This window comes from Oryctolagus cuniculus, chromosome 16 (assembly GCF_051225735.1).
Source record: "Oryctolagus cuniculus isolate XC-2025 breed Fujian yellow rabbit chromosome 16, ASM5122573v1, whole genome shotgun sequence".
Lineage (NCBI taxonomy): Eukaryota > Metazoa > Chordata > Mammalia > Lagomorpha > Leporidae > Oryctolagus > Oryctolagus cuniculus.
The window spans coordinates 17,980,281-18,002,036 of NC_142882.1; the positions used below are offsets into that span (position 1 = coordinate 17,980,281).

At 42.9% G+C, this 21,756-nt stretch overlaps 1 protein-coding gene and 1 long non-coding RNA gene across 4 annotated transcripts; one reads left to right on the top strand and one right to left on the bottom strand.

Annotated features, from left to right (window-relative positions):
• The first annotated feature begins 941 nt into the window (after positions 1–941).
• On the top strand, positions 942–3,183 carry LOC149121564 (uncharacterized). Its single transcript, XR_016223356.1, has 2 exons — positions 942–1,023; positions 3,110–3,183. It is a non-coding gene; the product is annotated as an uncharacterized LOC149121564 (long non-coding RNA).
• On the bottom strand, positions 1,257–20,474 carry LOC127489287 (uncharacterized). Of its 3 annotated transcripts, none has more exons than XM_070059169.2 (6): positions 20,131–20,474; positions 6,996–7,078; positions 5,321–5,447; positions 4,331–4,399; positions 3,742–3,821; positions 1,257–3,525 (listed from the first exon to the last, which is right to left on the bottom strand). In XM_070059169.2, the coding sequence occupies exons 2-6, from the start codon at positions 7,068–7,070 to the stop codon at positions 1,429–1,431; spliced, it is 2,448 nt and encodes an 815-aa protein (XP_069915270.1). In that variant the 5' UTR covers positions 7,071–7,078; positions 20,131–20,474; the 3' UTR covers positions 1,257–1,428. The 3 variants fall into 3 exon arrangements, with proteins under 3 accessions (XP_069915270.1, XP_089172488.1, XP_089172489.1); XM_089316362.1 differs by having other exon boundaries at positions 5,325–5,447; positions 20,131–20,412; XM_089316363.1 differs by lacking the exons at positions 5,321–5,447; positions 6,996–7,078 and having other exon boundaries at positions 20,131–20,372.
• Between the last annotated feature and the right edge of the window lie 1,282 nt (positions 20,475–21,756).

A 21,756-nucleotide genomic window follows, 5' to 3' on the forward strand; every position in this document is an offset into this window, starting at 1 on the left:
TCCCGTATGGGTACCAGTTCGAGTCCCAGCTGCTCCCTCTCCCATCTAGCTCTCTGCTATGGCCTAGGAAAGCAGTATAAGATGGCCCAAGTCCTTGGGCCCCTGCACCTACATGGGAAATCCAGAAGAAGCTCCAGGTTCCTGGCTTGGTTAGCTGCAGCGGCAGCTGTTGCAGCTAATTGAGAAGTGAACCAGCTGACAGAAGACCTCTCTCCGTGTAACTCTGACTTTAAATAAATAAATAACTCTTAAAAAAAATGGGAGATACTGCTCAAAGGTACAATTTTTCAGTTATGTATAGCCTGGTCCTTATAACATATTCTATACTTGGAATTCAAAATAGTAGAAAGTACCCGGTCGGGGCGCCGGATTCTGTCCCGGTTGCCCCTCTTCCAGGCCAGCTCTCTGCTGTGGCCAGGGAATGCAGTGGAGGATGGCCCAAGTACTTGGGCCCTACACCCCATGGGAGACCAGGATAAGTACCTGGCTCCTGCCATCGGATCAGCGCGGTGCGCCGGCGCAGCACGCCAGTCGCGGCAGCCATTGGAGGGTGAACCAATGGCAAAGGAAGACCTTTCTCTCTGTCTCTCTCACTGTCCACTCTGCCTGTCAAAAAAGAAATAGTAGAAAATGTTCTCACCATATGGCAAATAAAAGGTAACTACATGAGGTAACTAATGTATTAATCAGTGTGACTGTGTTAATAATTCCACAATATTTACATATATCATACCTTGAGTTATACATCCTAAATATATACGAGTTTTTAATTATACCTCAAGACATTTTAAGATTCCTTAAGAAGGAATCTTAAGGAAGTTTGGTTTAAAACTTCATAAGAAATTGTTTTCTTCTCAAAAAAATTATACCTCAAAAAAGATATAATCACTTAAGAAATTGAACATTTATAATTAAAATAATAAAAATATACACATACTTAGACAAATGAAATATTCAAAATCCATCTACAGGACCACCTAGAAAGCCATGTTTCTGTCAACATGCAGATTTCAGAAATCACAGGTGAGTATCAAAATACACAGCTGAACTGCAACTTTTCCATATTTTATGCCAATCATTTTTCTCTATTGGAAATTTTTAGCAAGACCCTCATGAAACAGTAAAGCTTTTCAGTATTGCCTATACTACACAGCTTCAAGGCATGTTCTTACATGCTGGATGGTGTGGAAATTCCAGTGGCTCTCAGTATCTATGTGAGTTTTTTAATATACTGGAAATAAACAGGGACAACTGAATGCTTTCACAAATTGCTTATATTGATAAGGTTTTCCAACACTGAATTCAAATGAGATTATAAATAAGGACTTCCTAAAAAAATCTTCCTGATTCCTTATATTGAAAAGGTTTCTCTCCAGTGGTATTTTTTTACGTTCGGTAAAATCAGAACTAGTGATGACCATTCCGCGTTCATAGGACTTCTCTCCAGTGTGTTCGTAAGTGTTTAGTAAGGCGTGAGCGCTCAGTGAAAGCCTTCCCACACTCTTTACACGCATAGGGCTTCTCTCCAGTGTGAGTTCGCATGTGACTGCAAAGACTGGAGGAATACCGAAATGCTTTCCCACACATCTTACACTCAAAGGGCTTTTCCCCAGTGTGAGTTCTCAAGTGGACATTAAGAGATGAGGAAGCCACAAAGGCCTTCCCACACTGGTCACATTCAAAGGGCTTCTCTCCTGTGTGACTTCTTTCATGCTCAATAAGGTGTGAGGACGTAGTGAAGGCCTTCCCACACTCCTTACACTCGTAGGGTCTCTCCCCAGTGTGAGTGAGCACATGTGTAGTAAAGCCCGTTCGCCCGGCGAAGGCTTTCCCACACTCCTTACACTGATAAGGCTTAACTCCAGTGTGAATTCGAAAGTGCTTCTTAAGGCATGAGGAATTTCTAAACGATTTTGCACATACTTGACATTCAAAAGGCTTCTCACCAGTGTGAGTTTTTATATGTTCAGTTAGTTGAGGAAAGGTAGTGAAGGCTTTCCCACATTCCTTACATTTGTAGGGCCTCTCTCCAGTGTGTGTTCGTGAGTGTACATTAAGGCATGATCGCTCCGTGAACGCTTTCCCACAGTCCTTGCATTCATAGGGTTTTTCTCCAGTGTGAATTCGCACATGCCTGTGAAGGTAGGAGGAACGTGTGAAGGCTTTCCCACACACCGCACACTCAAAGGGCTTCTCTCCAGTGTGGGTTCGCAAATGTGCAATGAGATATGAAGAAGAAGCAAACGCTTTCCCACACTGCTCACATTCAAAGGGCTTCTCTCTCAGGTGACTTCTCATGTGTTCAATAAGGCCCGAGGATGTAGTGAAGGCCTTCCCACACTCCTTACACTCGTAGGGTCTCTCCCCAGTGTGAGTGAGCACATGTGTAGTAAAGCCCGTTCGTCCGGCGAAGGCTTTCCCACACTCCTTACATTGATAGGGCTTAACTCCAGTATGAATTCGAAAATGTTTCTTAAGGCATGAGGAATTCCTAAAGGATTTTGTGCATACATCACATACAAAAGGCTTCTCACCAGTGTGAGTTTTCATATGTTCAGCGAGTTGACGAAAACTCGTGAAGGCCTTTCCACATTCCTTACATTCATAGGGCTTCTCTCCAGTGTGTGTTCGTAAGTGTATATTAAGGCCGGAGCGCACGGTGAACGCTTTCCCACACTCTTTACACTGATAGGGTTTTTCTCCGGTGTGAGTTCGCGTGTGAATGCGAAGGTAGGAGGAACGCGTGAATCCTTTCCCACACATCTTACACTCAAAGGGCTTCTCTCCAGTGTGAGTTCTCAAATGTGCAGTGAGATAGGAGGAAGAGGCAAAGGCCTTCCCACACTCATCACACTGAAAGGGCTTCTCACCTGTGTGACTTCTCATATGTTCAGCGAGGCCTGAGGACTTCCCAAAGGCTTTCCCACATTCCTTGCATTCATACGACTTCTCCCCAGCTTGATTTTGAATATGCACAGTTTGACCTGAGGGCACAGTGAAAGCTTTCCCATCTTCCTTCCAATCACAGGATTTCTCTCTAGTATGATTTTGCATATTATTACTATACAAAGGATATGTGAATAATTTTCCACATTCCTTATTTTTGTAGGGTTTTCTTACAATGTGTGTTTGAATGTGTACAACGTGGCTTATGGGCTGAGTAGAAGTTTTCCCATATCGTTCCCAATTGGAGAGTTTTCCTTCACTGTGGTTTCTTCCGAGAGTCTGAAGGTATGACTGACTGACATTGGTTTGGCTGTAGCCACTGTTCCGAAAGACTCTGTCTTGCGGGCATTCTCTCTGTTGGACATCTGCAGTCAGACTGAAGGATTTTTCACATTGAATTAATTCCGAAAGTGTGTCTCCTGTGGAGACTGTCCTGGGCAGAAGAAAGTCTTTTCCATACTGATTAGATTCAGAAGTATTCTCTGTATTTTGAGTATCTGTGTGTAGCTCAAAGTCATCACTGGAGGCTTTGCTACATTGGTTATATTCATGGAGTTCCCCTCCATTGCGACTTTTTGCCTGTTGATAAAGAAATGAATGGTGTTTAAAGGCTTTTTCAGATTTAAGGGAATACTAGTGAGAATGCAGGAGCACTAAGCTCACCCAGGTTTGGGGTTTCTCTCCACAGACATTGCTCCCTCTTGGGCGAAAGCTACTTCTTGCAAGCATCTCACATTTGTACTGATTTCTATCATGGAAATCCCAATCTTATCTGAATTTAGAAACTAATCTTACCAGTTGTATCTCATTTGAAGTATCTGACCAAAAAATATCCTGAAGAGCTGTCCCTTTGGTATTAAGGTCCATTTCCCACTCTGAAGTGAAACAGAAAACATATATAAGGGTTTGTATAAAGTAAAAGGTTAAATAAGTTAAAATGTTAAAAGCTCATTTATATAATTCATATTAAACATAAGAAAATACAAGACAGATTTGAGAAGTCCAAGAAGGCCATGTCTAAAATTCAGCAATGTTAAGGGGTTGGGGCAAACTTTAGAAATTAAGTAACCGCTTTTTTCCTAGAAAATTAAACATGATAGTAACAGAAATAGTATTATGAGGGAAGAAAAGCAGGAAATATCTGCACAAAGAAAACCATAACTCAAAGAAGCAAAGAGCAGATTGTGAGATCAAAGCAAAGTCTAGATCAAGTAATAGACTATGAGAAGTCAAAGATATCCCAAAACTCACTGGCTAATGGCCTCAGCCTTCAGATCCCAGATCCCAAATGCTTTTCCTTTTTTTTTTTTTTTTTTAAGTTGCCTCATGCTTCCAAACACACTGAACTTCTCAATGACCAAAAATGTTTTTCATAAACTCTTACCTTGATGAACACATTGTTCCACTCCTTCTTCCAACCAAGAAATAAGGCTGGGTTTGAACAGCTGATATCCTGTACACAGGAAAAGGCACCTCAGTGGAAGAGGCTCACGCAAGGTATGACAAAGCTCCTCATGAAAAAATAACTATTTCTTAGGAAAGCATTAATTACTTCTAAAGATCTCAAAATGCAAATATCACTTCTTTCAGTATCCCACAGACACTGGCCATGTTTAATGCCTGAAGTCCATATTCAGGTTTAAATAGATATTTAAAAACTACTAAGACTTTTCTTCAAATAGGAATAATGGAATCAGAGAAAGATATTCTCACGGGAAACTCTAACAGCATTGGAGTTTGTTTTTTTATTTATTTATTTATTTTTTAGCTTGAAAGGCACAATGTTATACAGAGAGAGAGAGAGATCTTCCATTCACTGGTTCACTCCTCAAAAGGCTGCAACAGCCAGTGCCGCACCAGGCTGAAGCCAGGAGACTGGAACTCTATCCAGGTCTCCCATGTGGGTAACAGGGACCAAGTACTTGGGCCATCTTCCACTGCTATCCCAAGTGCATTAGCAGGGAGCTGCACTGGAAGCAAAGTAGTCAGGACACGGGATGCCGGCGTCACAGGCAGTGGCCTAAGCTGCTGCATCACAATACCGGCCCGAGTGGTTGTCATCTTTACCGTGAATCAGATTCATGTGGAGGAACTGATAAGACATAGATGACAGAGGTGCAACTAGAGGTCTTCTGATTCAGTGTGTCAAAGGTGGAGTCTCACAACGTACATTTTTAATTCAATCATGCCATTTGATCCTGAGACCAAATCAGGTGGAAAAGTATCACCAAAGATTAAATTGTATTAACACAAGACCTATGTCTCTGCTATTTCCCATTATACTCAGAGTTGACATCATCAATCTTCAAAACACAGTAAGTATATAATGTATTTCTGTTCCCAAAGAGACTATGAAGAATGAAAACAGTTTTACCAACTATGGCCAGGTTTTTGTAGTTCTCCACCATCACATCTCTATAGAGGTTTCTCTGAGTTGAGTCTAATAAAGTCCACTCCTCGTGGGTGAAGTCCACAGCCACATCATCAAAGGTTACCAAGTCCTAAACCATCATAAACACACTGGTTTGAGACAAGTAACATCTCCATCAATGTTAACTACACAATGAGCAAGTGAGACCAATGCATATAAAGGTTCTAAGGTCTCTCATTATCTACCCCAGGGTTCAACAGTCCTAAGAAAGCTTCTTTTCATACACATTCAATATACACAATTCAAATAAATAAGCCAATCATCTCTAATGCTAAGGCTTCAATGGCACTTCTTATATGTGACCTTATCTCACAATGACTAGTCTGGGAGCTCGTCTTGTCTCACTGTTCTAAACTGTAGCACACACTCCTGAACACATTACAAACACTTGATGAACACTGATATATGAATGAATTCTTCAAGTAAAGGAGTTTCATCTTCCCTAGTATCTGTCAGAGTGCCAATATATATATATATATATTTATATATATATATATATATATATATATATGTAATTGGCATCAGGATAGTTAAAATTAACATACTTACTAAAAGTCTGAGATACATTTCAGCATAATCATTCACCAATGTGAGAAGCAAGATATTCTGGGGAAATTTAATCAGGGACTCAGTCTTGGCATGGATTCTAAGTCAGTATTTGTTCTAGGGAGCAAAGAAGACAAGTATAGCTACAAGGAAATATGTCCTCCTAATTGATCCAATTATGGCATTTTTTGGAAGAACATAAATTTCACACTAAGTCTGAATATACCTACATCCATCATGATCAGATTATGTGTTCAGACACATTGCTCTCTCCTATGTGAATCTATTTCTCTCAAGTATCTTTCTTCCATGCTGATTTTCTGTTTTTTAAATTTTTCATTATTTTTTTTAAGTTTTATTTAAATTACACAAGTTTCATGTATTTCATATATACAGATCTAGGAACAGTGATATATCCCACCCATGCTCCAACTTGTCTTCTTCCTCCCTCTCTCATTCCCACTCTTAATTTTTATAGAGATCTACTTTCAATTTACTTAGTGATCATAAAGTTAACCCTACACTAAGTAAAAGAGTTCAAATAGTATGAAGAGAAAAAAACAAAACAAAAACAAAAACACTGTTCAACAGAAAACAAGGGCTGTAAACAATCACTGAATCTCAAAATGTCCATTTCACTCCAATATATCACACTTAGGGTACTGTATTAGTCACCTCAGATCAAGGAAAACACATGATATCTGTCTTTTTGGGACTGGCTTATTTCATTAAGTATAATGGTTTCTAATTGCGTCCATCTTGTTGCAAAAGACAGGATTTCATTTTCTTTTACATATGTGGATTTTCCCTTTTTTTCCATTTCATCCCTTTACTGAGCACTCGTTAATTATAATAATTAAATATAATTATTAATTATATTGCAAGTAATGCAGATATAAATAATTATGATGCAGTTCCTGCCTTTACAGAAAGCACAGTTTAGCAGTGATGACAGGGGTAAAATGTGAGCTTACAATACTGGATGTATGAAAGACATATGCTGATTATCTATATCAGAATACCAAGTCTCCTCTGAATATGGAAAATAAGAAATATCCCGTGTTGAGCTTACCATTTCTAACCCATCAGAGGAATACTCTTTCAACAAATTCTGCTCAAGTGCTGAACCTTGAGTTTGCAGCTGCATTTCCCATTCTGAAATTAAACACAAAACAAACTTAAGTTTGAAAAAAAACCAGATTAAAAGTGTTAAAAATAGTAAGTCTCTTCATATTTGTTTTCAAAATAAACATGGTAAAAAAGAAACCAAATACTGAAGATTTAGATTTGGTCAAAAATTTGGTCATCTTAAGGATCAGAGATCAAAAATTTGGATAATTTGTTATAAATTTATTCACTGAAAATTAAAACTGAGGCCAGTGTTGTGGCACAGTGAGTAAAGCTGCCACCTGTGACACCGACATCCCACACGGGCACAGTTCACGTCCTGGCTGCTCCACTTCGGATCCTGCTCCCTACTAATGGAATGGGAAAGCAGTGGAAGACGGTCAAAGTGTTCCTGTGGGAGACCCAGATGAAGTTCCCAGCTCCCAGCTTCAGCCTGGCCCAGCCCTGGCCATTGCAGTCATCTGGGAAATGAACTAGTACATGGAAGATCTCTGTGTCTGTGTCTTCCAGTCTCTCTCTCCATAACTCTAACTTTCAATAAGTAAGTAAGTAAGAAAATTAAAACTGATAGATAATCAAGAGTATTATCAGGGAAGAATGGTAAATAGCTGAACAAAGAACATACATCAAAATAATGAACTTGAGGGGCTGGCGCCATGGCTCACTTGGTTAATCCTCTGCCTGTGGCGCCGGCATCCCATATGGGCACCAGATTCTAGTCCCAGTTGCTCCTCTTCCAGGACAGCTCTCTGCTGTGGCTCGGGAGTGCAGTGTAGGATGGCCCAAGTGCTTGGGCCCTGCACCCACATGGGAGACCAGGAGGAAGCACCTGGCTCTTGGCTTCGGATCGGCATGGCGCACCAGCCAAAAGGAAGGAAGGAAGACCTTTCTCTCTGTCTCTCTCTCACCCTAACTCTGCCTGTCAAATTAAAATAATAATAATAATGAACTTGAAAAAGAACAACGTCATTTTACAACATTACAGGAAGTTGGGACAGAACTTAGAGTATGGGAACTTCTAACTTCTGAGGCAAATTACGTCAATCTTCTCAGATGAAGTACATCTGAGTAGTTTCTTCATTATGCCTCTGAACACTCAAATTCTTGCTAATCAGGGTTGCTCTTCACAAACACTCAACTTGAAGAACTCCTCTCTGCACAGTTCCCATCTCTTGTGCTTGTTCCAACCAAGAGATCAGACTGGGTTTCATAAGCTGGCATCCTGTACATGGGGAAAAATAAGTTAATGCAGGAGACTAAAAGAGGAGATGATAGACATTCCTGTGCTTCAAGTCTAACAAAAGCAGAGAAACTATTTCAAAAGAACTAAAAATGTAAATACCAACTCACTCTGTACAAAGTGGTTATCCATGACCCCTGAAAAACAAATTCATGCTTACAAACACACTGACAAGGGGCCAGCACTGAGGCGTAGTGGGTAAGGCAGCCGCCTGCAGTGCCAGCGACCCATATGAGTGCCAGTTCTAGTCCCAGCTACTCCAGTTCCGATCCAGCTCTCTGCTATGGCCTGGGAAAGCAGTGGAAGATGGCCCAAGTGCTTGGGCCCCTGCACTCGCGTGGGAGATCTGGAAGAAGCTCCTGGCTCCTGGCTTTGGATTGACACAGCTCTGGCCATTGTGGCCAAATGGAGAGTGAACCAGCAGATGGAAAATCTCTCTCTCTCTCTCTCTCTCTCTCTCTCTCGCCACCTCTCCTCTCTCTGTGTAACTTTCTTCCAAATAAATAAATCTTTAAAAAAAAAAAAAAAAAAAACACTGACAAAGCACAAAAATTGTAGTCAAGCAGGAAATAAATAAGTCAACCAAGAAGAACTCTGTTATCATGGAGAACTATACCAGAAATCCCTAAAAATTACAATGCACAACATTCAGGGGAAGGGATTTTCAGAACATAGTAGACAGAGTCTTAGGTGGAAAGTATCTGGGGCCGGCGCTGTGGCACAGTGAGTTAACGCCCTGGCCTGAAGCACCGGCATCCCACATGAGCACCGGTTCTAGTCCCAGGTACTCCTTTCAATCCAGCTCTCTGTTATGGCCTGGAAAAGCAGTGGAGGTTGGCCCAAGTCCTTCAGCCCCTGCACCCACGTGGGAGACCCGGAAGAAGTTCCTGGCTCTTGACTTCAGATCGGCTCAGCTCTGGCCGTTGCAGCCATCTGGTGAGTGAACCATCCGATGGAAGACCTCTCCCTCTCTCTCTGCCTCTACCTCTCATTGTAACTCTTTCAAATAAATAAAATAAAATATTTTTTAAAAAGTATCTGATATAATAAGTCAAGGGCAGAGATGAAAAATGAATATTTCTGAGCAATAACAGTGACTCTGTTGACCTCGCAAAACAGTTAAGAAGCGCCAAGGTGATTAAAACATTATTAGGTCGGCCGGCGCTGTGGTTCACCAGGCTAATCCTCCGCCTGTGGCGCCAGCACTCCGGGTTCTAGTCCCGGTTGCTCCTCTTCCAGTCCAGCTCTCTGCTGTGGCCCGGGAAGGCAGTGGAGGATGGCCCAAGTGCTTGGGCCCTGCACCCGCATGGGAGACCAGGAGGATGCACCTGGCTCCTGGCTTTGGATCGGTGCAGTGCGCCAGCCGTAGTGACTATTTGGTGGGTGAACCAATGCAAAAGGAAGACCTTTCTCTCTGTCTCTCTCCCTCTCACTGTCTAACTCTGCCTGTCAAAAAAAAAAAAAAATTATTAGGACACAGACCGTGTTTATTTCTCATGTTGTTCCAAGATGGAAATACAAATTACAAATCCTAGGACAGAGTAAATAAATAATGTTCTTTATAAATAATCTGTTCCCTAAGATGCTGAAAGGCATGATGGTAGTCTTACCAGCTGTAACCAGGCTTTCACAGTTCTCCAGCATCATATCTTTGTATGTATTTCTCTGATCTGATTCCAATAAAGGCAACTCTTCCTGGGTTATGTCCATAACCACATCATTAAAGGTCACAGAGTCCTAAATCACATATACACAGCTTGAGCAGTGTAACACCTCTACCACATGCACAGGAAAATGAGGACAGACAACACCATGCCTATATAGAAAGGTAGATTTTCTTACTGCCTAAGCCAGGGTTCAAGGGCCCTAGGGATTCTTCTCTGTATCCATACACATTCACTATTTCTTAACTCCAGTCATACGGCTTTAACGGCATATCTCAAATATGAACTGTGTCACCACAACCAGAAAGGGAGGTCTTTCTTGTCTTACTACCCTCTATCAAATTAAACTTCTCAGGCAAGCCTAGCAATTAAGACACTGGTTGTGACAACTGCATCATAATCAGAATGCCTAGGTAAGAGTCCTGCTCCATTCCAGATTCCAACTTCCTACTAATGCACCCTAGTGGGCTGCAGGTGATGATGGCTCGAGTGGTTGGACTCCTATCACCCCTGTGGGAGATGTGAATAGAGTTCTCAGCTCCTACTTCAGCCTGGCCCAGCCCTGGCTACTGTGGACATTTAGGGAGTGAACCAGCAGATGTGAGCTCTTGCAGTCTACTTGTTTCCAACTCTCAAATAAGTAAATCACACACTCAGAAAAATGGATACAAAACAATGAGGGTAAAGAATAAAGATGGTGGTCAAGGCATTCTTTCTTTTTTCAAAGGAGGAGCTGGGAAGCACTCATCCATTTTTTTTTTTTTTTAAGATTTTTTTACGTATTTGAAAGGCAGAGTTACAGAGAGGCAGAGAGAGGCAGAGAAAGAGAGAGAGAGAGAGATCTTTCATCTGCTGGTTCACTCCTCAGATGGCCACAATGGCTGGAGCTGCGCTAATCCAAAGCCTGGAGCCAGGAATTCTGCTGGGTCTCCCACGAGGCAGCAGGGGCCCAAGAACTTGGGCCATCTTCTACTTCTTTCCCAGGCCATAGCAGCGAGCTGGATCAAAAGTGGAGCAGCCAAGACTCCTACTGGCACCCATAGGGGATACTGGCACTGCAGGCGGCAGCTTTACCCACTACAACACAGCACCGGCCCCAAGGCATTCTTTCACCAATATGCGATGCTTCACTTCATAGAGAAATTCAACTAGGGTCTCTCTCAGTTCTTAAATGAGGCTTTATTTGCTTTACAAAGCTCTGAAGACAACTTTGCCTAGAAAGAGTCGTGTATACCTAGTAGATGCAAATATATCCGCTGGTAGAAAGGTACACATTTTTCATATCTGATAATTTACCAGGCAGTCAATCATGTGGTTATACCTCTGACTTTTCTTCATGAACACAGATTAGAACCCTAGAAGGCAAATATCCTAGGGCAGACAAAAAGGCATGAGAACCCAAAACTGGCCATAATCCCATATTAACATGCCTAGAAGGCATCCCACCCTGGTTTGAAATTATCAAATAATCCAACACATTCACAGAAACTCACAAACATACTATAAAGATACAACACTACTGTAGTTTTATGTCAATCAGAGCTAAAAAACAAAGGGGGGGGGGGTTGCAAGCACAATGCCCATTAGGAAAATATAACAGCCCCAATTTACAGATAATAAGAGTTAAGCCCTGGGCCGGCGCCACGGCTCACAAGGCTAATCCTCCGCCTTGCGGCGCCGGCACACCGGGTTCTAATCCCAGTCAGGGACCCGGATTCTGTCCCAGTTGCCCCTCTTCCAGGCCAGCTCTCTGCTGTGGCCTGGGAGTGCAGTGGAGGATGGCCCAATTGCTTGGGCCCTGCACCCCATGGGAGACCAGGAGAAGCACCTGGCTCCTGCCTTCGGATCAGCGCAGTGCACCGGCTGCGGCGGCCATTGGAGGGTGAACCAACGGCAAAGGAAGACCTTTCTCTCTGTCTCTCTCTCTCACTGTCCACTCTGCCTGTCAAAAAAATAAATAAATAAAATAAATAAATAAAAAATTTAAAAAAAAAAAGAGTTAAGCCCTGAAAAACATTGACCCAGAAATTACATTAAGCAGTACTACTTCCCAAAGCAGACACATGAAGGAGCTCACTTATAGAACTGCCCTCTCTGGTCCATTTTAACATCTCAGAAATGTTATTATAACGGCCCAGACCTTTGTGCAAGGGCCAGGGGGAAGGAGTACCTAAAGCAGATTCTCTGAAAATTACCAACAGTATCTACCCATGACACAATCTGATAATTCCCATCCTTCAAAACTCAGAGAAATATGCTTGAACGTGTTCTTCTATAATTTGCAGAACACATCGGGGTAACATGCACAGTGGTGATATCTTATATAGGGCTACTTAAATTTATGTTGACATCAATCATTAATCAACAAGTGTTAATTTTCAGTCACTGAACACCATATATTAGTGCATACACCCATGCTCTCTAACTCTCTCTGTGTATATGGACACTTGAAAATATTCATTTTTGTGTGGAAAAAAACTGTGAAATCTATTTACACATGAGTCCTCAAAAGCTTTAAGGAAAATATGCATTATGAAAACTACACACAGGGCTGGAATTTGTGGTTCAGTGGATTAAGCCATGGTTTGTGACACCTGCATCCCATCAAGTACTGAGGGATCAAGTACTGGCTACTCTACTTCCAAGTCCAGCTTCATACTAATGCACCTGGGAAAGCAGCAGAAGATGGTCCAAGTACTTGGGCCTCAGACACCCATGGTGGAGACCAGAATGGAGTTCCTGGCTCTTGGCTTCAGCCTGGCTCAGATCTGACTGTTGTGGCCATTTAGGGAATGAACCAACAAATGGAAGATTCTGACTCTTCCCCTACTCTGCTGTTCTGCCTTTCAAATAAACAAATAGATCAGTACATAGACTGTCTCATAAAAAACTATGCACAGATTTCTAATTTTTTACAGCAAAATAAACATTTTTAAATTTTAATGAACTTTTTGATATAGCTTCATATATGTAAAAATCACCAAAAACAGTAAAATCTACAACATGGATATTACTAAGACGAACTGCCACTTACTAAGAATTGTTGTGTGTTAAAAGTTATATCAGGGGGCTGGTACTATGGGATATGTACCAGCGTGGGAGACCCGGAGGAAGCTCCTGGCTCCTGGCTTCAGATTGGCGCAGCTCCGGCGTTGCGGCCATCTGAGGAGCGAACCATTGGATGGAAGACCTCTCCCTCTCCATCTCCCTCTCCCTCTCCCTCTCTTTCTCTCTGCCTCTCCTCTCTCTGTGTAACTCTTTCAAATAAATAAATAAATCTTTAAAAAATAAATAAATAAATAAGGGGCCGGTGCCCTGGCTCACTTAATCTTCCATCTGCAGTGCCGGCATCCCATATGGGTGCCGGGTCCTAGTCCCGGTTGCTCCTCTTCCAGTCCAGCTCTCTGCTGTGGCCCGGGAAGGCAGTGGAGGATGGCCCAAGTGCTTGGGCCCTGCACCCGCATGGGAGACCAGGAGGAAGCACCCGGCTCCTGGCTTCGGATTGGCGCAGTGCCAGCCGTGGCGGCCATTTGGGGAATGAACCAACAGAAGGAAGACCTTTCTCTCTGTCTCTCTCTCTCACTGTCTATAACTCTACCTGTCCAATAAATAAAAAATAAAAAATAAATAAAAATAAATAAATCTTTAAAAACAAAAAAAGAAACTATCAGGAAATTCTCTATATCTGGAAAAATATATAAATATCCATGTATTAGAAACTAAAAAGTCCCCAATTAAATTCAATCCAAACAAGAATATACCAAGGGATATTATAATGAAACAGTCATAAATCAGAGGCAGAGAGGATCCTGAAGGCAGCATGAGAAGCAATCACATGATCGCTATGAGCAGATTCGTCACCAGAGAACTTAGGCCAGGTGAAAGGGGCATGATATTTAGCTGCTAAAAGAAAAAACCAACAACCAAGCATCCTACACTCAGCAAAGCTATCTGTCAAAAATTAATGAAACAAAGAATTCCTCAAAAAAACAAAAACACAAGAGTTAGTTCTAAACACCAAAACTGACCTATAAAAAATACTAACAGGGCTGACAGTGTGGCATAGCAGTTAAAGCCGCTGCCTGCCGTGCCAGCATCCCATATGGGTGCCAGCTCAAGACCCAGTGGCTCCACTTCTGTTCCAGTTCTCTGCTGTAGTCTGGGAAAGCAGTAGAGGATGGCCCAAGTCCTTGGGCCCCTGTACCCACGTGGAAGACCCAGAAGAAGCTCCTGGCTCCTGGCTTCGGATTGGCACAGCTCCGGCCGTTGCGACCAACTGGGGAGTGAACCAGCGGATGGGAGACTTTTCTCTCACTGTGTAACTGTGACTTTCAAGTAAAATAAATAAATCTTTAAAAAAAAATCTCTCTGCCTCTCTGTAGCTCTGCCTTTCAAATAAATAAATTTTTTGTTTACACAAATTAAAAATGTTTATTAACTGTGTCACACAGATTGCAACATACTTTATGCTCTACTATAGAAAAGTAACACAGAATATTTGAAATTCAAACACTTATCAAATGTTTTATCCTGAGTCTTGATGTCTTCAGAAACACACATGACAATAATGTACGCAAGTACAGCTAGTTTTTCATAGTATAACTCAATGTCATTTTCTTTGAATGGTCTTAAGTACTGTTTTTTCTTAAACATTTATGTAAAGTATAAATATTACGGCCGGCGCCGCGGCTCACTAGGCTAATCCTCCGCCTAGCGGCGCCGGCACACCGGGTTCTAGTCCCGGTCGGGGCGCCGGATTCTGTCCCGGTTGCCCCTCTTCCAGGCCAGCCCTCTGCTGTGGCCAGGGAGTGCAGTGGAGGATGGCCCAGGTGCTTGGGCCCTGCACCCCATGGGAGACCAGGAAAAGCACCTGGCTCCTGGCTCCTGCCATCGGATCAGCGCGGTGCGCCGGCCGCAGCGCGCCGGCCGCGGCGGCCATTGGAGGGTGAACCAACGGCAAAGGAAGACCTTTCTCTCTGTCTCTCTCTCTCACTGTCCACTCTGCCTGTCAAAAAAATAAAAAAAATAAAAAATAAAAAAAAATATATAAAAAAAAAGTATAAATATTACGTTTTGAATTTTTCAAACACATGAGAGTGTATGAACTGAAAAGTTATTTTTTTTGCTAAATAAGCATATGAAGATGTCTTCTTAGTTCAAAATGCCTTATCTTATTTTCATAATGTAAGTTATTTTAGAATAAATGTAAAGGGTCAAAAAATTACCAGATACTTGAATGTTCCCATGAATTGTATCACACTCATTGAGAAATTATACAAATTCACTAAAGAAATTAATCATTTCCTCCTATAAATATTTTGTTTTATTTATTTTGTGTTTAGAAGTTCCAGTTTCAAGTACTATCAACAGCTTCTTAACAAGTGAAAAAAAAATCAAAAATGCTGAAAAATTGGCCTCATTAATATATTTATAGACTTTTACTTAATACATATTCCTTTGGAAATTAATTATATGACATTTTACAGCATTAACATTTTCTTTTTTTTTTTTTTAAGATTTTATTTATTTGAGAGGCAGAGCTACAGAGTGAGAGGGAGAGGCAGAGAGAAAGGTCCTCCCTCCGTTGGCTCACTCCCCAATCGGCCGCAATGGCTGGAGCTGTGCCAATCCGAAGCCAGAAGCCAGGCGCCTCCTCTGGTCTCCCACGCAGGTGCAGAGGCCCAAGCACTTGGGCCATCTTCCACTGTTTTCCCAGGCCATAGCAGAGAGCTGGACAGGAAGAGGGGGAGCCAGGACCAGATTAACCAGCTGTGCCATGGAGCCAGCCCCAGCATTAACATTTTCTTTTTTTTTTTTTTTTTTTAGCATTAACATTTTCAAATCACTGAGTAGTGAGCACTTCAGTTCTTTACTGTCTATAACCAAAGCTGAAAGTCACTGGTTTCTGAATGAAGAAATCTTAAAAAAAAAAAAAAAAAAAAAAAAAAGCCTAAAATGAGTTTCTCATGTTGAAAAAAAACGGATGCTAAATAACTGGAAAACATATGAGAGTATAAAATTTACAAGTAAAATTAAACACAGTAAATCACAAAATACTTTAATGATGTTTTGTGAAACATTTAACTCATTACTATGTAGATTAAAACATAAAACTATCGAAAATGGAATAATGTTACATAGAAGCAAATGAGATAATTGGTAGGCATTCCAGATTTTTTTTTAAAGGTTTTTTTATTTATTTGAAAGGCAGAGTTACAGAGAGGCAGAGGCACAGAGAGACAGGTCTTCCATCTGCTGGTTCACTCCCTAGATGGCCACAATGGCCGGAGCTGTGCCAATTCGAAGCCAGGAGCCAGGAGCTTCTTCTGGGTCTCCAATGTAGGTGGAGGGGCTCAAGGACTTGGGCCATTTTCCACTGCTTTCCCAGGCCACAGCAGAGAGCTGGATTGGAAGTGAGCAGCAGCGACTTGAACCAGCGCCCATCTGGGATGCCGGCACCGCAGGTACAGGCTATACCCAGTACACCACAGCGTCGGCCCCATCCCAGATTTATTAAAATTCTTGGTTTGTATGTTTCAGTTTACTAGGAGCAAAAAGTTAGCATTAGTATTTCTATTTTCTTGAATGATAGAACAATTTATTCCTCAATGTTCACTTTTGTTTCACGCCATACTTTGTAATATTTAAGGTGTCCCTGTATTTAAAAATGTCAAGTTTATTTCTGCTTCAAAAGGGTAAATTACAGCCTTCCCAATTTGTCTAAGAACAGCACCATTACATTACTCACATATAAAGTTTCTCTATTATCAAGTAAAAATAGCTACAATAGGGACAGATGCTGTGGCACAATGGGTTAAGCCATGGCCTGCAGTGCTGGCATCCCAGATGGGTGCCAGTTCCAGTCCAGGCTGCTCTACTTCCCTTCCGGCTCCCTGTTAATGCACCTGGGAAAGCAGTGGAGGATGGTTCAAGTCCTCGGGCCCCTGCACCCATGTGGGAGATCTGGAAGAAGCTCCTGGCTCCAGGCTTGGGCCTGGCCCAGCTCCAGTTGTTGCAGCCATTTGGGAAGTAAACCTGTAGGTGGAAAATATCTCTCCCTCTCTCTGTAACTCTGCTTTCAGATATATAAATAAATAAATCTTAAGGGGCCAGCACTGTGGACTAGCAGGTAACGCCGCCTCCTGCAGTGCCAGCATCCCATAAGGGTGCTGGTTCAAGTCCAGGCTGCTCCACTTCCAATCCAGCTCTCTGCTATGGCCTAGGAAAGCAGTAGAAGATGGCCCAAGTCCTCGAAGTCCTCAGGATCCTGCACCCACGTGAGTCCCGGAAGAAGCTCCTGGCTTCAGATCAGCACAGCTCCAGATGGACATTGCGGCCAATTGGGGAGTAAACCAGCAAATGGAAGACCTTTCTCTTTTCTCTTTCTCTGCCACTGTGTAACTCTGACGTTCAAATAAATAAATACATCTTTAAAAAATAAATAAGTAAATCTAAAAAAGATACCTACAATAATTTGTTAAGGGATACACAACAAAAATTGTGAATCCAATAAAATAGGATGTGAGAGTTCAGGAAAAGTGGAGTTACTTTATGCAATCAAAATTAAAATTTTGGGGCCAGTGCTGTGGCATAATGGGCTAATCCTCTTCCTGCAGCGCCAGCATCTCATATGGCACCAGTTCACGTCTTTCAATCCAGCTCTCTGCTATGGCCTGGAAAAGCAGTAGAAAATGGCCCACATCTCCCTGTACTGGCATGGGAGACCTGGAAGAAGCTCCTGGCTCCTGGCTTCGGATCAGTGCAGCTCCAGCCATTGCAGCCATTTGAAGAGTGAACCAGTGGATGGAAGATCTCTCTCTCTCTCTCTCCCTCTCTCTCTCTATAACTCTACCTCTCAAAAAAATAAAAAATCAAAAAATTAAAATTTTATCAATAAATACCCTGTGATGACATCAAGATGTCTTCTGTAGGCTTCATGGTAACCACAAAGCAAAATCCTATAGGATATACAAAGGATAAAAGTTTTTAAAAAATCAAAGCACATCTCTAGAGAAAGAATCTAATCACAAAGGCAGTCAGAAAGAGAGGGAGAAGGATGTACAAAGCAACCAGAAAACAATTAATAAAATGGCACCAGTAGGTCCTTACCTACCAATAATCACCATGAATGTACATGAATTAAGTTCTCCAATCCAACACAGACAGCTACATGGATTAACAAACAAGACAATGACAGGGTCTGACCAGGGACTTCATCTGTCAGGACACACACTGTGAAACTACAAGATTGGGAAAAGGCACAATTAACATGCTGCTTGGGACACCCACACTAGATATCAGAGTGCCAAGGTACAAATCCCAGCTCTGCTTCTGATTCTACCTTCTGGCCAATGTGTGCGCTGACAAGCAGTGATGGCTCAAGTAAACGGGTCCCTGCCACCCAAGTGAGAGATCTGAATTGTGTCCCAGGCTCCTGGCTTTGGACTGGTACAGACCTGTGTGAGCATTTAAGGAATGAATGACCTGGTGGACGAACTCTGTCTCTCTCTCAAATAAAAACAAATAAATAAAAATTTATTTTAAAAAAAGTGAAAGGGGGCATGCACTGTAACTCAGTGGGCTAAGCCTCTGCCAGCGGCACCATCATCCCATATGGGCACAAGTTCAAGTCCCAGCACCTCCCCTTTCAATCCAGCTCTCCTTTTATAGCCTGGGAAAGCAGTGAAAGATGGCAGAAATGATTGGGAGAGGTGGGTCTTCTGGGAGACCCAGAAGAAACTTCTGGCTCCTGGCTTTGGATTGGCCCAGCTCCAGCCATTGCGGCCATCTGGAGAGTGAACCAGCAGATGGAAGACCTCTCTCTCTCTCTGCCTCTCTGTAACTCTGCCTTTCAAATAAATAAATATTAAAAAAAAAAAAAAAACCGGAAAGAAAGGGAAAAGACATTCCATGCAAATGGAAACCAAACAAAATCAGGGGTAGCTATATTTTCATCAGATAAAACAGACTACAGGTCAAAGACTATAAAAGGAGACACAGTCACTACACCATGATAAAAAGATCCATTCATCATGAAGACAGAACTGAAATATATATACGCCACCAGCATCAGAGAGCCTAAATATATAATTTAACAATTTTTTTAAAAATTTTTTTTGACAGGCAGAGTGGACAGTGAGAGAGAGAGACAGAGAGAAAGGTCTTCCTTTCGCCGTTGGTTCACCCTCCAATGGCCGCCGCGGCCGGTGCGCTGCGGCCGGCGCACCGCGCTGATCTGAAGCCAGGAGCCAGGTACTTATCCTGGTCTCCCATGGGGTGCAGGGCCCAAGCACCTGGGCCATCCTCCACTGCACTCCCGGGCCACAGCAGAGAGCTGGCCTGGAAGAGGGGCAACTGGGACAGAATCCGGCGCCCCGACCAGGACTAGAACCCGGTGTGCCGGCACCGCAGGCAGAGGATTAGCCTAGTGAGCCGCGGCGCCGGCCTAAATATATAATTAAATTTATAGATGTGAAGAAAGATACTAGAAGACAATAACAGCAGGGAACTTCCATACCCAGTCTTTCAATAACTGACAGGTCATCCAGACAGAAAATGAGGAACCACTGAACTCAGAGTACAGTTTATACCAAAAGTACTGAACACGCGCAGAAAATTCTATCCAACAGCAAAATGCACATTCTTCTCAAGTGCACATGGAACATTCTCCAGGATAAATCCTATGTCGGACCACAAAACAATCTTCTTTTTTTTTTTTAATTTTTTTTTATCTGCGGCACAAAACAATCTTAAGATAGAAATTACAGCAGGTGTCTTTTCCAACTACAATGATTAACACTAGAAATCGAGATGGGAGGACAACTGGGGAATTCACAAATAGGCAGACATACACACACTCCTGAGCAACCGATGAGAGTATCAGGCGAGGCACAAAGAACTTTCTTGACACAAAGGAGAATGTGAATACAACACACTGCAAAAGCAGTTGGAAGTTGCAAGTTTGCAGCCACAGATGCCTCGTGGTCTGCACACATTTACATCCAAACAGAAACATGCACAGCCTGGACATCCAAAAAAAAGTAGCTTTATATTTCACTTTGAACTTAACGCGTTAAAAATTAACCTAGGGACACGCAGCGAGGGAGGCAAATTCTCAGACGAAACACTGCTCACGAGCACGGGGGGCGGCGGCCAGCTCCGCCCACACCGCTCACCTCAGGTGCCGGGACCGCGAGATCCGCAGCAGCCGGGCACGCAGGCACACGCCACGGACGCAGATTCCTCCTTCTTCGGGGGAAAATCAAACAAAATCCCAACGACTGCTTTGGAGGCTTCCGAAGAGGCAGTCGCCGCCGTCCGCGAAGCCCTCAGGAGGAAGCCTCGGGGGTCCCTCCTCCACCCTCCGCCACCCTCCGCCACCGCCGCCCCAGCCCCCCACGCAGCGGCACCCCCACGCGGGAAAGGCCGACGACCGCCCACTGGGCGGAGACGCGGCCGGAAGAGACGGCGCTGGGCCACCGGCCTCACTTCCGCTTCCGCCTTCGTTCTGGGTGGGCGGGCTCCGGGCCTCGGGCTGCGGTCAGATCCAGGCCTGTGGGCGGGGCTCTGGCCAGGGGTGGGACCCGGGGGCGGGGCTGGAGATGCTCGCGAGACCCTGTCCAGCTGCCCGCTCTTACACCTGTTCCTACAGCCCCTACACTGATTGGTGCCTTTGACAAACTGACCAATCCCTGAAATGGTCTATGTTCTTTATTCCGTTGTCCACTTAGTTATTTCCCCATTCTTTTTATTAATGTGGACATCAGAAAAAAACTCTAGTAAATTGAGTCTTTGTATTTCCAATGCACTGATCCTTTTTTAAGTTTTCAATATTTTTACTTCTTCAAATATGACTTTGTATTTATTTCTGGGATTAAGTCCATGGCCTCCCATTCGGCATTATAAAATAGCACTGATACCAGGCATTTTCACTTAGGCAACAAGGGTTTTAAAGTTTTCCTGGTAACTCTGCCTGTCAAAAAAAAAAGATAAAAGTTTCCCTGGTAATCATTTTTGCTGCGGTTTTGGATAGATGGTCTGGGTGAAGTTAAAAAAAAAAAATTACTTTGAATGCCATTACACCAACATATTTTATCAATAATTATTCACGTACATAATGAACTATAGCACATCTTGAAGTGTAAAAAAATTGTAACCTAATAGTATACCCTGTAAACAAGCACTGAGTCTCAGCCAATCACAGCAGTCAAGTTTCAGCGAATTTTGGCTGCCATCTGACTATGTCCCTTGGAGAGTACTTCAAAACACTGTGGGGCCGGAGCTGTGGCATAGCAGGTAAAGCCACCACCTGCAGTGTCGGCATCCCATATGGGTGCCGTTCCAGTCCCAGCTGCCCCACTTCCCTTCCAGCTCCCTGCTATGGCCTGGAAAAGCAGTAGAAGATGGCCCAAGAAGTTAAGTTAATGGGAGAAGGGAGGGGTTTGACATCCAAAATGTTCTTTTGCTGTTATGAAAAATTTTCTAAAATTGTGATTGTTGCATAGCACACCATATTTTTAAAAAAAAATTGAACTGTATAGTTTTAAATGAAGAGATTACAAATTATGAAAACATATTTACATAAAGCTCATCTAAAAAAGAAAAGTGAAAAGTATGGTTTATTTGAAAGGCAGAGTTACACAGAAGCACACACGGGAGGGTGGGGGGCTTCCATCCACTGCTTCACTTCCCAAATGTCTGCAACAGCCAGAGCTGCGCTGATCTGAAGCCAGGAGCCAGGAGATTCTTCCAGGTCTTCCACGTGGGTGCAGGGTCCCAAGCACTTGGGCCATCTTCTACTG

Excerpts from the sequence above, each read along its gene's own strand:
- LOC127489287 (XM_070059169.2), bottom strand. The coding sequence starts at position 7,070 with ATGCAGCTGCAAACTCAAGGTTCAGCACTTGAGCAGAATTTGTTGAAA. Across the intron at positions 4,400-5,320 it reads CAAAAACCTGGCCATAGTTG|GATATCAGCTGTTCAAACCC; the intron begins GTAAAACTGTTT and ends TCCTGTGTACAG. Across the intron at positions 3,526-3,741 it reads CTTCAAATGAGATACAACTG|GCAAAAAGTCGCAATGGAGG; the intron begins GTAAGATTAGTT and ends CTTTATCAACAG.